The sequence below is a fragment of the Lontra canadensis genome, unplaced genomic scaffold (assembly GCF_010015895.1).
Source record: "Lontra canadensis isolate GAN:19392208 unplaced genomic scaffold, GSC_riverotter_1.0 scaffold13, whole genome shotgun sequence".
Taxonomy (NCBI): Eukaryota; Metazoa; Chordata; class Mammalia; order Carnivora; family Mustelidae; genus Lontra; species Lontra canadensis.
In genome coordinates this window covers 8253562-8269710 of record NW_022631007.1, presented here as the reverse complement: position 1 = coordinate 8269710, position 16149 = coordinate 8253562, and the positions used below count along the sequence as shown (strand labels likewise).

The 16149-nt window shown below is 38.7% G+C and overlaps 1 protein-coding gene across 4 annotated transcripts in view; it reads right to left on the bottom strand.

The window, feature by feature from the left end:
* Positions 1-1586: 1586 nt before the first annotated feature.
* Positions 1587-16149, bottom strand: part of DAW1 (dynein assembly factor with WD repeats 1) — a 41124-nt gene continuing 26561 nt past the window's right edge. For 3 of the 4 annotated variants that reach the window (XM_032857407.1, XM_032857410.1, XM_032857409.1), the window contains 6 exons: positions 14573-14679; positions 13583-13685; positions 12704-12818; positions 5859-5935; positions 3839-4001; positions 1587-1628 (listed from right to left, as the gene is read on the bottom strand). In XM_032857407.1, the coding sequence (XP_032713298.1) occupies positions 1594-1628; positions 3839-4001; positions 5859-5935; positions 12704-12818; positions 13583-13685; positions 14573-14679 (600 nt within the window). In that variant the 3' untranslated portion in view covers positions 1587-1593. The remainder of the gene's footprint in view (positions 1629-3838; positions 4002-5858; positions 5936-12703; positions 12819-13582; positions 13686-14572; positions 14680-16149) is intronic. The other variant, XM_032857408.1, reaches the window with a different exon arrangement.

Below are 16149 nucleotides of genomic sequence, written 5' to 3'. Positions count from 1 at the left end.
TATTATTATTGAGAAAATGGCTCCAGAAGATCCTCACGCATTCTCTAGTTGTGGGTTCAGGCATCACTGGTTTTATCTTGTCCTTTATCTTTTTTGTGTGTGTGTTTTATCTTTTAACAGTAATTTTTAATAGGCATTAGAGCACTTTTACATAGAAAAGCCTTTAAAAAATAGTTTTCAGTATTTCAGCAGCAAGTGGGTTGATGTTTGGTGATTTACTCTGGTACCTCAATTGTTTCCTATCCAAATTTTTTAATTCAATAATTCAAAGGTCTATTCTGTTTTTTCTTTTAGAGAAAAACCTGCCCATATATTTGATACCCACTATGAATTTAAAATTATTTCCTAGTAAGTGACATTCATTTTGCTTTCCCTATATGCCACCCTTATTTTACTCAGTGTAGGTTGTCAACTTTTTTCTGAGGGAAGGGGCTATAGATATACTTGTGAGTATGAGGAAAGATTAGGCTTCCAATTTTGCCTTTTTCATTCTTAGGTGCAGAAAGTAAAATCACTAAAGAAGTAATACAACTTCTAGTCAGATTCCAAACTGACATAGCCACGGAGCAGCATGGAGTTTCCTCAAAAAGTTGAAAATAGAACTACCATATGATTCAGCAATTCCACTTCTGGGTATTTCCCAAAGGAAATGAAAACACTAACCAGAAAAGATGTAAGTGCCCGCATGTTCATTGCAACATTATTTACAATAGCCAAGGTATGGAAACAACCTAAGTGTCAACTGATGGATGAATGGATAAGAACAATGTGGTATATAAATACAATGGAATATTACTCAGCTATAGAAAAGAAGGAAATCTTGCTATTTGCAACAACACGGATGGACCTTGAGGGCATTCTGAAAAGCAAAATAAGTTAGACAGAGAAAGAGAGGTACTCTAAGTTCTCACTCATATGCGGAACCTAAAAAGAAAAACAAAACAGAAAAAAAAAACAACAACACTGAATTCATAGATACAGAGAACAGATTGGTGGTTTGTGGTTGCCAGAAGCAGGGCATTGGAAAGATGGGTAAAACGGGTAAAGACTATCAAAACGTACAAACTTAGAGTTAAAAAAGAAATAAACCTTGAGCATGCCATGGACACCATCATGACTCTAGTTAATAATATTGTATCATATATTTGAAAGTTGCTACAAGAATAGATTTAAAGTTCTCATCACAAGAAAAGGGAAACATACACCATAAATACAGATGTACGATTCACTAAAAACTGCTTCCCAAAACTTTAGTCAACAGAAATTATAATGGCCTTCAGAGTAGAATCTAGGAGACACATTGTTAAATCACTTTGGTTTCCTTATTCACTATCATGATGCTACTAAAAATAAAAACAAAATTGAAATGACCAGTGACATTTGCCAGACATTATGCTCTTTCTTGTCATTCCCATCAAATTATATCAAGAAACAGTATAAATTTATCAGCTTTAATAGTCATATCCATGAAGCTAACTTTTGGAAAGAGAGAAAATGTGAAATACAAAAAACAGCTTGCTTGCACTATGTGAAGCTCCAGGTCTTGAACTCCATTGCTAGCAAATCTGCTCATCAACTGCCTTTTCTCTTCAGTCAGCGCCATATCCTACATGTGTTATCCTTGCTACCTAATAAAACAAATTTCACCAAGTTATTATTTCTTTATTTAATTCATTAATTCTCCCTTTTTACAAGTTGACCTTCTCTGGGACATCGAGGATGATCAGTACACTCAATGTACCCAGCTGTGGAGTCTTAGAGCTGCTCCAGCATTTAGGGTGCAAAAAAAAAAAAAAATTGTTTTTAATGATTCTTATCAGTCATCAATTGGGCAAGTTCATGTCCTACTCACATGTGTGAGATTCATGGCATCTCAGAATTGGAGCCCTGAGAATGCAGCCTTCCCCTCTGCTCATTCCTTGCGCCCTCCCCTCAAACAACACAGTCAAGTGGAAAGACAGTGAATTTGAAAATTTCTAGATCTGGGTGATTAATTTATGAGGAGGCAACACATTCCACTTCAGAACATTTCAAAATGTCAATGGCTTTTTTGCATTGTTGGTAAAATGTGAAATGTGCATTCTCCCTCCCCACTGCTATGATAGATAGACACTCTTCCAAAGCAGCTCTGATCGACTGGTCCCCAAGGGCACTGTTCACATTCATTATGCCTTTGGAAATGACCACCCTGGTATGGAGCAGCACCGGGCACTGCTGGTTCCCTGATCTTCGGGAACACATGACATCAGTATAAGAAATGTGCTGTTTACATGGACTGAGAGAGGCTATGGAAACTGTCCATTCCACCAAAAGGCACCTCACCTTCTAAAAAAAAATTAATGACTACACTGGCCAAGTTCCTTCCAATTCTTTATTTCAAGCCCAACCTCAGGCAGTCCATGAAAACTCATGCAGTTAATCATACCTGGATCCATCAAGAAAAGGGGGTAGATCCATTCAAACAAAGTGATTGCTCTGCTGATGAGAAGACAGAAGTGTTACCCCTTTGTAGTAAGCTCCCCCATTTAGTAGGCCAGTATCTAGCACTTCAGTGCTTTGGGAGACACTAAATAAATCAATAATGTCTTAACGAGCTCAGGAATGTAAATGCCAGCCCCAAAACAAGAGATAGACAATATTTCTTCCCTAAAGTCTCTTAGGACCTCCTGTGACTCCAGGAAGAGGCACTATACAGCTGGTCTAACATGAGCCCTGTAGACTAGAAAAGGTTGGTCCTCTGACAAAGCAGTGCCAGCTTCCTTTTCCTTACTTGCCAGAAGCTTCCTACATCAGCTTCTGGTGCCCCCATCACCGCCTCCCATCTCTTTCCTCGTCCTAGGAAAGGATTTGACATTGAGCTCACAATAAAATATGTGGATTCTTATGGCATTGTCTTAAGAGTACCTGCATTTTAGTGACATTAGCAAATCATAAACTCCAGAAAGTAATCCATAATTTTAGAAATTATCCACAATTAAATAGTAAGAAGAGATTTTTTAGGGCAAAAAGGGAGATAATTCTAAGCACCCCTCAAGTTATATGACTAGGAAGCTATTTAATCTCCAATATAAAAAGCCAACCTTGTGCATGGGACATTTAATTTATTAGACCAGTTAATCAATTTTGAAATTGCTCAACATAGTAAGAATCACTGGGAGTTAGGCAGATTCTGTCCTCTGTGCCCCCTTAGGGTGCCCCTACCCCACAAGGCTTTACCACCCCACTCCACGCCAGGGCCTCCTTCCAGAGGCACCACACTAACATTACACCACTACTCTTGTCACTTTCCACAATCAAAGTTAGCCTATTCTCAATTCAGTTCTTAAAAAACATTTCTAATATAATTAATTCACAATAAATCATAACGGTTGAAAAATGCTCAATATGGGTTCTCTTCCCCCAAATATTAATTTGTTAGTGGGGGGTATCCAAGGAGAAAACAACTTAGCTCAAAAAATAAATCTTTCATGGGCTGGAAGTCCAACTGTGCAGAACATGGGTCCTAGTCTGTTTTAGTTACTAACACTTACTGACAACTGAATATTAACCATTCGGTGGGTACTTCCTGGGGAGATGCGGTAACCAGTAAGGCAGGCTACTGGGCTCTTTGTTAAGAGCAACTAAAATTCAAAATTCACAAAGCCTTACAGTTAGAGCTCACCCCTGTGGTCCCACATGCTACTAAAATTAAATCGCAGGTATGAGAAACGTGAGCACACACCAGGGACCCTGCAAGACTGGGAGGAGAGAGCAGTAAAACTCTTTCAGTATTCAGCTTGGAAACGCTAATAGCCAACTGAAAAAGAAAACCAAGTGTATGTGTTTCTCTCTCCCATACCTGTAATGATTATGTTGCCTTTGTAGTTGAAAGCACATGAAAAGATCTCATCTGTGTGCCCCTCAAGGACCTGGAGGCACTGACCAGTCTGAGCATCCCAGATTCTTGCTGTTTTGTCAGCGCTGCCAGTCAGAATATGATTCCCTTGGGGGTTGAAAGAAATCTACAAGACAGAAAGGAAAATGACAGGTTTGTGTAATTTGATTCCTGATATATTTTTAATCAGCAGAAAGGGGACATGACTAAGCACCTGTCATTTTCCCAGCTTGGCATTTATTCTTACATAGAACAGTTCCTTCCTGAAGGGGGAAAAACTGCAGGGACTAATACATGAAAATTAAAGGCTATACAGCAGAGTATAACAGGGCACCCCACACCCACCCCACAGTTCTAAGGAAAAAGACCAAAGTTCCCTTCTATTTTGAGTATTCCCCACCTAGCTTCTTTCCAAAAACTCAAGATGCAAGCCTTTCCACACAAAGAGACAGAGCCCTGGTGTGGATAAGAACACAAGTCAGGTTCCTTCAAACCCAAGCCCCCATGTCATCCCTATAACTCAACTTTCTCTAATCAAAAGCATATAGATCCTCTTTCAATCTGTGCCTCAGAATGAGTGAATGTCGGGGGGACTTTCATTCTACTTCCGTTCAAAGTAAAGTAGGTTCTATAAATATTTCCTGAGTGCCTCCTATGTGTCAAACATTGTCATATAGTATCTGAGCGACTGTCAAAGGAAATGGTTAGTTCACTATTCCTTTGGGTTCCATGCTTATAACACTCTCTAAATCATCATAAGACAATGACTTGGGTCACATCCTTTATGATTGAAAGTTTGATGAGGACAAAGCTCAAGAGCATGGCTTTTTTTGTCCCTGTGTCTCCGGTACAATGTCCAGCACAGGGAAAGCTCTCAAAAAGCATTTCTTGAGTGAATGAATGAATGAATGAATGAATACCTTAACTTTCTAATCCATAGAAATGCCATTGCTGAATAGCAATTCAATAAGTAATGTATCACATATCCTAAAATGCAACATAGAGTGAGAGAACCCTTTATATTCACACATGCACAAAAATATGTGTGTTTGTTGAGTGGGCCACCTCGTGCATGTCAATCATTATTAGACCAGTCACTCAGCAACAAGGCCTGGGTTCTCTTCCCAGGCTGCCCCCACATCTTCCCCATCTCTCTTCCTGCCAGGCCCTAAGGCCTCGTAGCCTATGAAGGAGATGTGTTTAGTGCAGCCTCGGAGACCAACTTTGAAGGGCAGAGGTTCCTGGCCACAGTGGCAGGTGCAGAGGAGGGAGGAGTAGAGAAAGCACAACAGGGGGTGGTTCCAGGGTCCAGGGGCAGCCTTCTAGGACCTGAAGCCATCAACCTGATCCTTTAAAAGGAAGGAGCAAATCTGATCTCAGGTATGAGACCAAGGAACTGGGCTGAGCTGTGTGGGAGCTGAGAGTCACCAACTTCCGACCTTTCCAGAGTTTTCTAAGGACACAGCTAAACCTCAGATTACTGAGTCGGAAGACCCTGCTCTGTGAATCAGCTTGTGGGAGGAGGTTAGACAAAATCTTAAGCTACAGCTTTGAAGTTTCAAAGTAGGTCATTTTAAACTCTGTTAAGTGTTAAATATTTCCAGGAAATACTTTCTCAATTGCATCTAATTTACAAAACACTTGATACTCGCTGCACAGCATGTTTTTTGCATAACACATACTTGTGTGTCTGCTTGGACCAGGAAAAGCACTTTATGAGTTTCTTAAATAGCTTTAATAAGTATTTTCAACAAACTCAATCTTTTGCTGATGGCTGAGAAAAATGCTGTTTTATAGTTTTTAAAAGGTTTTAGGAATGATTTATTATGCTAAGTTTGAGGTCCCACTTAAAAATATAGTTTTTAGGTAGCTGATTTCTAGAAAGAATGAGATAATTGGACAAACCCTAGTGCCAACAGATCTATTTACACTAAGCATGCTATGTTTTTAAAACTAAATTGCTCCAAGTGAGAAAGCAACTCACCTTTGAAATTTCTCCTTCATGGCCTTCCAATTTGGTCATGCATTTTCTTGTAGCAGCACTGAAAACTCTTGCTGTTCCTTTTCGAAAGAGTGGAAATAGATAAATTCATCTGAAATACAGACCTTTTGAGCCATGTGCCTGAATTATGTAATACCCATCCCTCTGATGTCCGGGTTCTGTGCTGCTTGTCTCCTTGCCTGAGGTGACAGCCACCACCTAAAACTGCAAATGTAAGTGGTGCCAGGGTAGGAAAAGAATGGGAACAGGGTGCCCCTCAAGCCCCAAGCTTATTAGAAGAAATGATGGGTTCCAAGGTAGAAAAGGTGGGGGGAAGGAATCCACAAAGAAAAAGCTTTTATTGGGAAAGGGAGAATTAAAACGAGTTTTGAGAGGCTGGTGATGAAACAAGCAGCCAGACCAGCATCATACACCAAATAGGAGTCTAAGGTGACAAAAGGTTCGAGAGGTCTTCCTGAAATGGAGCAACAGCCGCTAATTGCTGGACAAAGAAGAGGCATCAGGGAAGCCAGGAAAGAGTTGGTTTATTCCCTGTTGTATCCCTAGGGGCCAGAAGTGCCAAGCTCCCAGTAGACGATAAGTGGATAATGGATGGATGGGTGGGTGGATGGATGGGTGGGTAGGTGGATGGATGAGTGGATGGATGGATAGGTGGGTGGATGGATGGGTGGGAAGGTGGATGGATAGATGGATAGATGAGTGGAAGGAAGGAAGGAAGAAGTGGTATAGAAATTTCCTTTTAATTAAGGAATGGAGGAGCTAAATAAATGTAGAAGGAGAAAAACAGCAGTAGTAAAATTGTTGTCAGAAAAAAACGTTAAAATTTTTCTGGCCAGATGAAGGCTGCTCCTTTATTACAATACAAAATTACATAGAGGCAAAATTAGTAACGATAGGGAATTTTGGTTACTTAATTTTCATTCAGAGAAGAGCAAAACATTTTAGTAAAATTTTTACTTGCCCTTCTGACAATGTCAACTTCAGAGGGAAGTAGATGAAAATTGTTATTTTACAATTAATATGACTAAAAATATAAAACTACTAGTTGAACATTTCAAAAGCCTTAAAGTGACCAATGCGTTTTAAGAATGTGTTAATGGGGCACCTCAGTAGCTCAGTAGGTTAAGCATCTGTCTTCAGTTCAAGTCATGACCCTAGGGTCCTAGGATCAAACCCCATGTCAGGTTCCCTGATCAGAATGGAATTTGCTTCTCCCTCTTCCTCTGCTCCTCCCCCCTACTCACGATCTCTCTCTCTCAAATCATTAATTTTTTTTTTAAAAGAATGTGTTAATATTGGGGCATCTGGGTGGCCCAGGTAGCTGAGCATCCAACTCTTGGTTTCAGCTAAGCTCGTGATCTCAGGGTTGTGAGATATAACCCCATATTGGGCTCTGTGCTCAGCAGGAAGTCTGATTGGGATTCTCTGCCTTTGTCCCTCCCTCACTTGCTCACTCTCTTTCTCTCTCTCTCAAATAAATATCTCTTAAAAAAAGAAGTGTTAATACAACAAAAATGAAAATCCTACCTATACTAATTCTCCAAATTGCTCAAAAGATTTTTAAACTTTAGAAAACACAGAAATAATATAACCTAAAACTACATTTTTTAAAAGATAGAAATATGAATAAGACACCAAAAAATAATCCAGGCTTGAGAATGATTCAAATGAAGAAGTAAAATGTGATTAATGTGAAGAAACATTTATCTTCACTTTTACAGCTTCAACTAATTCCTGTTGAATGTATCCAGTTTTAAGAGGGGAATGAGAAGCAAGAACCAGAGTTAAGTAAACAAGATTTCTCCAAGCATCAAGACTTCTTAGAAGGTGCAGAATGAGAAGAGGTTTACAAAACATACCAAAAGAAAAAAAGTTTTTTTGAAGTAATGTCTTATAGAGCAAGGAAAGTATGGAATCACTGATAGGGGACGTAACAGATGATAGAGAAAACAGAAGAATTACTGAACTTACAGTTAATTCTCATCCATCTCTCAGTATCCTGATCCCCAGACCTTGCTTGTTTCTCCCCTCATAGTGCTGACAAACTCTTAACATTCCTTATAATCTATATTATATAGATTATATATAAAACTCATTTATTCTATAATCTATATTATATAGATTATATATAAAACTCATTTATTCTATAATCTATATACTATAATCTATATATTCTATATATAAAGTATAATCTTTTTACTCTATATTCTAACATTCTATGGAAAACACATATATGCTATTCTTCATATACTCCCCCTCCATAATATAGCTCCATGAGGGAAGGAATTCCTCTCTCTTTTGTTCATTGATATAGCCCGTGTTCCTAAAACAATTCTTGGCACAAAATAGGTTCCCTATTCTTTCTGAATGATTTTTTTTGGTATAAGTAAAAATGATATTTAAAATAAAAAGGGTAGATTAATTACAGTTGAGGTATGATTTTAAAAAGCAAAGCTCTGTAAGATGAAAAAGTAAGTAGTTACTCTGAAAAAGAGAGTTCTCCAAATTCAGGGCATTTATATTCCAGGATATAGAAAGAAACTTATGTATGATCAAAGGATCACCTTTGAAAAATCCTAGTGAGTAAGGGAACATCATGCAAATGTAATTTTGAAAAGCAAGAGAAAGTTGGAATAAAGACTGTGTAATTAAAATGAATCACTGGCAAAATTCCATAACTGGTTATAACACAAAGTATATGTGACTACCTAACAGTATGTTAGTCACAAAGAGCAAATGCAGGCAAACAAAGAACAAATCATATCTGGAAAAAGCATCCCATTTTTGCTAGAATTTCTTAAATGGCTGTTAAGTTTACATGGACATGATGTAGAGTCACATAGAGTCAGTCATTAAGGGAATTAGACATAGTGAAGCATCATGTGTGATTATCAAAGAGATGACTTAGACACAGTGTAGGCTTATGTGTGCTGACATGGTGATGACATAATCATAGAACAGCATGATATGCATTCATGGGAAGGTGACACAGATACAATATAGTGTTATATGTGGTCATCACAGAGATGATGCAGACATAGTGAAGCATGATGTGTGGTTGTCAAGGAGATGAAAACACACAGCATAGCATCATACATGACATCAAAAAGATAATGGAGATGGTGTGTAGAGTCATCTATGGACTATAGAAAGATGGCACATACCAGTGTAGCAACATATGGGGTCGTCAACCAACGGGACAGATACATTGTATCATCATAAGGCCATCATGGATATAACACATACTATATCATCAAACACAGTCATCTGGGAGATGATTCAAAATAGTGTAGCACTCGACATGGTTATCAAGGAGATGACATAAACATAGTATAACATATATAAGATCTATCCCTAGTTGGTTATCAAAGACATGAATAATGACACAGCATCATGTATTTATCGAAACATTCAGTCATAATGACACACCACAACACATACTTAAAGTTGATACAGAGTGTGGCAAGGATATGATGCCAACATCATGAAGCATCACTTATTGTCTTCAGGGAGCTTACCCATAGTTGGGCATCATCCATGGCTATCAGGACAGGGGGAAGTCACAGTGTAGGATCATATAGAGCAGGTTAAAAGATGATATGGAGTGTAGCATGATAGGTGGTTGTCAGAAAGTTGACCTATAGCATAGACTCACATATGATTATCAAAGACCTGGTCAGACATGGCATATCCTGGGATTTACAAGGAGAGAAGACTTTAGGCAGAAAATGGGAATATGCTGTTTGTCCCACATGGTGTTACACATCAAATTGTGTCCCCCGCAAAACTCCTATGTTGAATTCCTAACCCCAAGTATCTTAGAAGTTGACTTAGCAGGGAGATTTGGGACTTTAAAGAAGAAATGGGTTAACATGAGTTCATTAGAGTGGGCCCTAACCCAATATATCTGGTGTCCTTATAAGAAGAAGAGATGAGGATACAGACACGTGGAGAGGGAAGACCACATGAAGACATAGGGAGAAAAATGCCACCTGCAGGCCTCAGAAGAAACCAAGACTGACAACATCTTGATCTCAAACTTGTAGCTTCCAGAGTGGTGAGAAAAGAAATTCTTTTTGTTTAAGCCCCTTAGTCTGTTGTACTCTGTTATAGCAGCCCTGACAAATGAATACAGTTACCCAAGAGATGATGCAGTCACACAGGAGCACTATGTGTGCTTACCACAGCCATACTGTAGTAGCATACATGGTGGACCAGATGGCAAAGATGCTCATAGCATCATACGTGATTGTCAAGAGACTACCCACAATAGATCATCATACAGTATATAGCTTCATCTGTTGTCAGAGACACAATGAGACAGAGCATAAGTTCATACATGGTTGTCAAGGAAATGACCCAGAAATAGTGTAGCATCACTTTGGTTGTCAGGGAAATGATGCAAATGTAGCATGGTGACATATATTATCATGGAGAACACAGATATTATAGTGTCATACATGGTCATCAGAGTGATGACATAGACATGATTTGTGTCATATGTGGATATAATGAACTTGAAACAGACATATTTAATGTCATAGTGCTTATCAGGAATATAAGACATAGATTTCAGCATTAAAAAATAGGAAAATAACACAAAAATAATGTATCATCATACTGTTTTCCAAATGGCACAGACATGGTATAGTGTCATACATGATTATCATGGACATGATATAGAAATCATCTAGTCACATCCTCTACCAACTTACAGGGTTGTTAAAGGGATGAGAGAGTAAAGCATCACACATACTTGTCTGGGAGGTTTTGCATAACATAACATGGTTTTCTAGGATATGATGCATATATTATGTAGCCTCATGTGTGGTAATTGAGAAAACTCTCATAGTAGAGCATCACACATGATTTTCAAGAAGAGGATATAGATGTCACTGTAAAGAACATGATACAGACATAGTATAACACCATATGTGTTTTTAAGGCAATAACACAGAAATAGCATGGCATCTTAATAATTGCCAGAGATAATGTGGTTATCAGAGAGATGAGACAATCCGAGTGTAGCATCATGCATGGAGGTCAGTGAAGTTACACACTTTAACATCACATAACCTCATTAACTGTGGGCACAGAGAGCATAACATATGAGCCCACTGTGGAGATGACACACACAATAACACCACACATAGCACTCAAGGAGATGCCATTAAAAGATAGTGTGATAAACAGACTTCAAGGATATGATCCAGGTATAACATGGAATCATGTAGTTTTGTAAATGAAGGGATCCGGACATAGCAGACCTTGAAGATGTGTTTATCAAGGTGATGAGGTAGAAATATTATAGCATCACACATAAATTTCTATGAAATGATGAAGATATGGTAGAATATTATATATGGTTATAAAGGATTAGATGAAGATATAGTGTAGTATCATACATGATTTTAAGGGGAATGACAAGGACTATAAAATAAAACATAACAGTCAGGTATATGATATAGATACAATATAGCATCATAATTGGTTGTTAAAGGGATAACACAGACTTAGCACAGCTCCATACATGACCATCAGGTGGATGGCACAGGGGTGGTGTAGCATTAACTGCAGTCTTCAGGAAGAGGACATGTAGTGTACTGTAGCATCTTACTTCATTATCAAGGTGATGACTCATAGAACAGAATCACACATTGTTGTATGACGGGCATGAGATGACATAGACTGAGTATAGCATCCTATGTGGTTGTCAAGAAGATGATGCAGACACAGTATCACGTGTGGTTATCATGGATATGATATAATAATGGGTGAATGAGGCAGAAGTTGTATAGCATTTTACATGCTTGTCAGGAATACATAGCTGTTATGAGGATGACCTGTTGTTTACTAACATAAATTATCATCCAGGACATACTGTATATGTAGTATACCAATACAGATGGTTGTCAATGAGAGGATGCAGACATCACATAGCATTATATATGGTTTTCAGTGAAATGTCACAGATACAGTGCAGCATCACATATATTTGTCATCAAGATGAGTTCTAGTATCACAGCACACACAGTTATCAAGGCAATGATTCTGACGTAGTCTACGTCATATGCAGCAATCGAGGAGAAGATATAGGTAGAGTGCAATATCATACATGGTTTTTAAGAAAACTTGAGTATGGTGTATCATGCATGGTGATCAGGATGATGATGGTACATAAAGCAGTATCTCGTTTGGTGACCCGGGGCTGGAGTAGATAGAGCATGTGTCCTGGAGGGATGAGGTGGGCATAATAGAATAGCATACATGGTCAACAGGGAAATGACATAGAGGTACTGGAGCATCATCTGTGGTCTTCAGTGAACAGAGGTACACGTGGTGTACCACCAGCCCATAGTTATCAGTAAGATGATGCAGACCAGTGTAGACTCCTAGGTGGTAAACAAGAACATGATGTACAACAAAGCATCACATATGTCATCACAAAGATGTGTTACATGCAGCACATGTGGTATAAAGGAGATAATGCAGATTTATTACAGTGCCATGGATGGTGGTCAAGTTGATGAGGTCAACGTGGTGTAGCATAATGCATGATTAGGGAGACGACCCAGAATATACCATTATATATAGTCATCAAGGGGATGTGAAGACCCAGTGAAACATCAGATGTGGTTGTCAAGGAGATGACGCAGACATTGTAACCTGTGGTTACCAAGAATATGATACCAATGTAGTGCAATGACCAGCATCACAGAGATGAGGCAGATGTAGTGTTTCTCACAGCTGGTTATCAGGTAGATGACCTACGGTATAGAATTATACATGTTTATCAAACAAATTAAATGTATGAACAGATGACCTACCATCGGCTGAAGCAGTTGCAATAAGTTTTCCAGTGTAATCGAAACAGCTGTCTAGAATTTCATCATCATGGCCTGTTAGTGTTGCCACACATTTTCCATTTGTGGCATCCCACAGCTACAATAAAAAAAAAGAAGGTGACTGTGACTTCCTGTCTGAAGTGCAAAAATGGGGAAAAGTAGTCATTATGACATGCTTATGGCTAGCTGAATAACTGTGCCAAGATCATGTGTATAATTTCCACATGTTCTGTTAAGTTTACCTGGATTCATGACAAGAAACCCCAGCCAACCAACTCACAAGGCACACTGGACAAGAGAAGACCAGAAACACACATTTAGAATGGAGAGTGCAAATCTGCCACTATATTAGGAAAAATCTCAAAGTGCGTGACATTGGAGTGGAAATGTCCTCTTTCCATAAGAAGGTCATCAAATGATAAGAAGCTTGATCTAAAACTATAATGCTAGAGAATAAAAAGTACATTAAGATTATAATATATCATATGTAATCAAATATTAATTCCAGAGCATAAGCTCTTAGCAATAGAAATTTAAAAGCAGGGAAACATTGTTTTGAGCCTCCTCAAGATTCACTCTAATCAAAGTTTAACAAATGAACAGAGAGACATTAAAGAAAAATAATGTGTCTTTGAAAATAAGATCTTGTGATACATTTGATTCAATTAACATGGTTTTACTCCATCATAATTCCTTTAAACCTGGGGGATCAGAAAGTTAACATTTAAAAATGCCAATTATTTATAAATTAAATCCTAATTTTACAACACCTTTGAAATGTGGTAATGTTTCAATGAATATCTGACCCAGTATAAAGGGCACACGGGAGAACTGTAAAGCAAAGATATTTCTTGAGCTCACCATGCAGGTTTTGTCCATAGAGCCAGTTAATATCAGAGAGCAATCCCAGTTGAATAAAGCACTGCTAATCTCAGCACAATGCCCGATTAAGGTATATACCTTCCTACAAAATGAAAGGATTCACATTGGTGAAAGATGCCCTACTTCAGGATAAGGGCACAGATAACGATGTCAAGCCCATTGGTGTGAGAGTCAAAATTTTGGTTTTCACAAAATAATACTTTTGATGACAAAACAAAGATGGTTCTAGTACAGCTTAGAAACCGCCAACTAGGCTATTAATTTCATTTCGGCGAACATATACTTACATTTGAAGCACTCAAAAATAACAAGATTACTTAAGACTTCAGAAAGCCATGGCTGATAAATAATCCAGTTGTCTGAGGTCCTGGAAGTATTCTTATACAAGACCAGTAGACCTCTTGGTAGTTCAGAAACTACCCATCCAATGTCCGAAGGGCCCTTCCTTCCCCCTCATATCTTGACTGCTACCCCTGGTAATTAGCCCCTCCATCAAGATACAAGTCCAAGGTAGAGCTTTCCAATGCAGAGTCTAATTTAGTTAACTTCTCAGCAACTAGAACCCAAAATAATTAGGAAGGAAATTGAAGTTGTTGGACTAAATTAAATTTGGAAAATTAGCCATGATTTTATTTACTCATGAGATCCATGCCTGCCATACTGACAAGCCATTGAAATCTGATTACACAGTATACAGAAGGAATAATAGCCATCACCCAGGCTATTGTTAACATTCTCCTTTTATGTTTCTGTGTGGCATTATTTGGTCAGAATTCCAAGAATGCACACATTTTTTTCTGGATCAGAAATATCACTTCTGATTAATGAATGAATTAAGTAATGAATTAATTTATTTGGGAGGTATCCTATTCCTATAGAGTCCAAAGCACAGTTAATAGATAGGAACAGCAAAGATGGTGTTCTTAACCCTCTGATCCAGAGTAAAAAATCCTTAAAGACACAGAATACCTTCCAGTATCAGCTTCCCACACTGCAACAGTATGATCAAAAGATCCCGTGATGATTCTCTTTCCTGAGGTATTAAAGGACAAAGAGATGATTTCAGCGGAATGTCCCTAGAAAGAGAACAGATACTATCATGCATTACCTGCAGAAGAACAATCTCTACAAAGGCACAATTCTTAGTTTAAAAGAAAATGCTAGAAAAGGCAAAACTCTATAGGTAGAAAAGAGATTAGTGGTTGGCTGGGGGGTGGTAATAGGTATCTTTTGGGGGAAATTTTGAAAACTGGAGCTTGGTAAAGGTTGCACAATTCCGTAAATTTACTAAAATCTGACTTATACACTTAAATCAAGTCCATTTAACTTAATAAAACTAGGTTTTGTTTGTTTTAATGGACAGGAAGAGGGCAATATGTGGGAAATCATCAGAGGACTTCTTCCACATTGTCTTGAAAACACTTTTTAAAAAGCTGTATGCAAAAAAAGGAGGGCTGGGGTACTTGGGTGGTTGGTTCAATCTGTTAAGGTTAAGTGTCTGACTGTTGGTTTTGGCTCTCAGGGTCTTGACATTCAGCTCTGCATAGGGCTACCCGCTCAGCAGGGAGTCTGTTTGTCTCTCTCTTTCTCTCTCTCTCTGCCCCTCCCCCTTCTTGCTCTCTTTCTGTCTCTTAAAAAAAAAAAAAAAAGCTATATGCTTTATGAGTTAGTAGCAGGTGATAGAAAAGTTTGTGGAATAAATTTAACTATTCTTATGCTGATTTTTTTTTAAAGATTTTAATTATTTGAGAGAGAGAGAGCGAGACCCGGGTAGGGAGGGGCAGAAAGAGGAGGAGAAGCAGGCTCCCCACTGTACAGGGAGCCCAACCCACAGGGGTCAACCCCAGGACCCTGAGATGGCGACCTGAGCCAAATGTACCCCCTAACTGACCGAGCCACCTAGGTGCCCCTCTTAAGATGATCTAACATAAAATAGATTAATAAATATCTGGCCTTTAGCCTGGCTTTCACTTGGTCACTGTCTAGGGCCGACGCATCAAACATTCTGAGGCAAGGGCAAGAAGCCCCTCCCGGCAGTAGACTCTGCTTGCAGTATGGCCCTTGTTTCCCAAATTATTTTAGCAAATTAACATTACTTTTTTTCCACTAGTGAAAATATTCATTTACACATCAAATTTCTGGCTTTTTCCAAATGGTAGGCATTAAATGTAGCTGAACATGAAAATTCCAAGCGCACAAAACAGATGTGTGGCCTGGTGGCAGACAGGTGTGGGTGTGCCGAGGGGGATGCAGCCTTTCGAAGACTGTTGGGCATTGTTCTGAAGGAGGAGGCAGTGAAGAGGCAGCACCCCACAGAAATGATGAGAAGGAAGTCGGAAGAGTGTATATACTTACGTTAATTAAGGATGGCACTCTGAATTCAGAAAATCCCTTGGTGTTTGTTGAAAAGAGTGCTTTTTCTCTCTTTCTAGTCCATTTTGACTTCAAAAAAACTCCTACGAAAGGAGTCCTAATTTGGAATCCATTTATAATTTGAAAGGATAAGAACTGGGTTTCCCACCTAGCTGTTCTGACTGATTGGCACA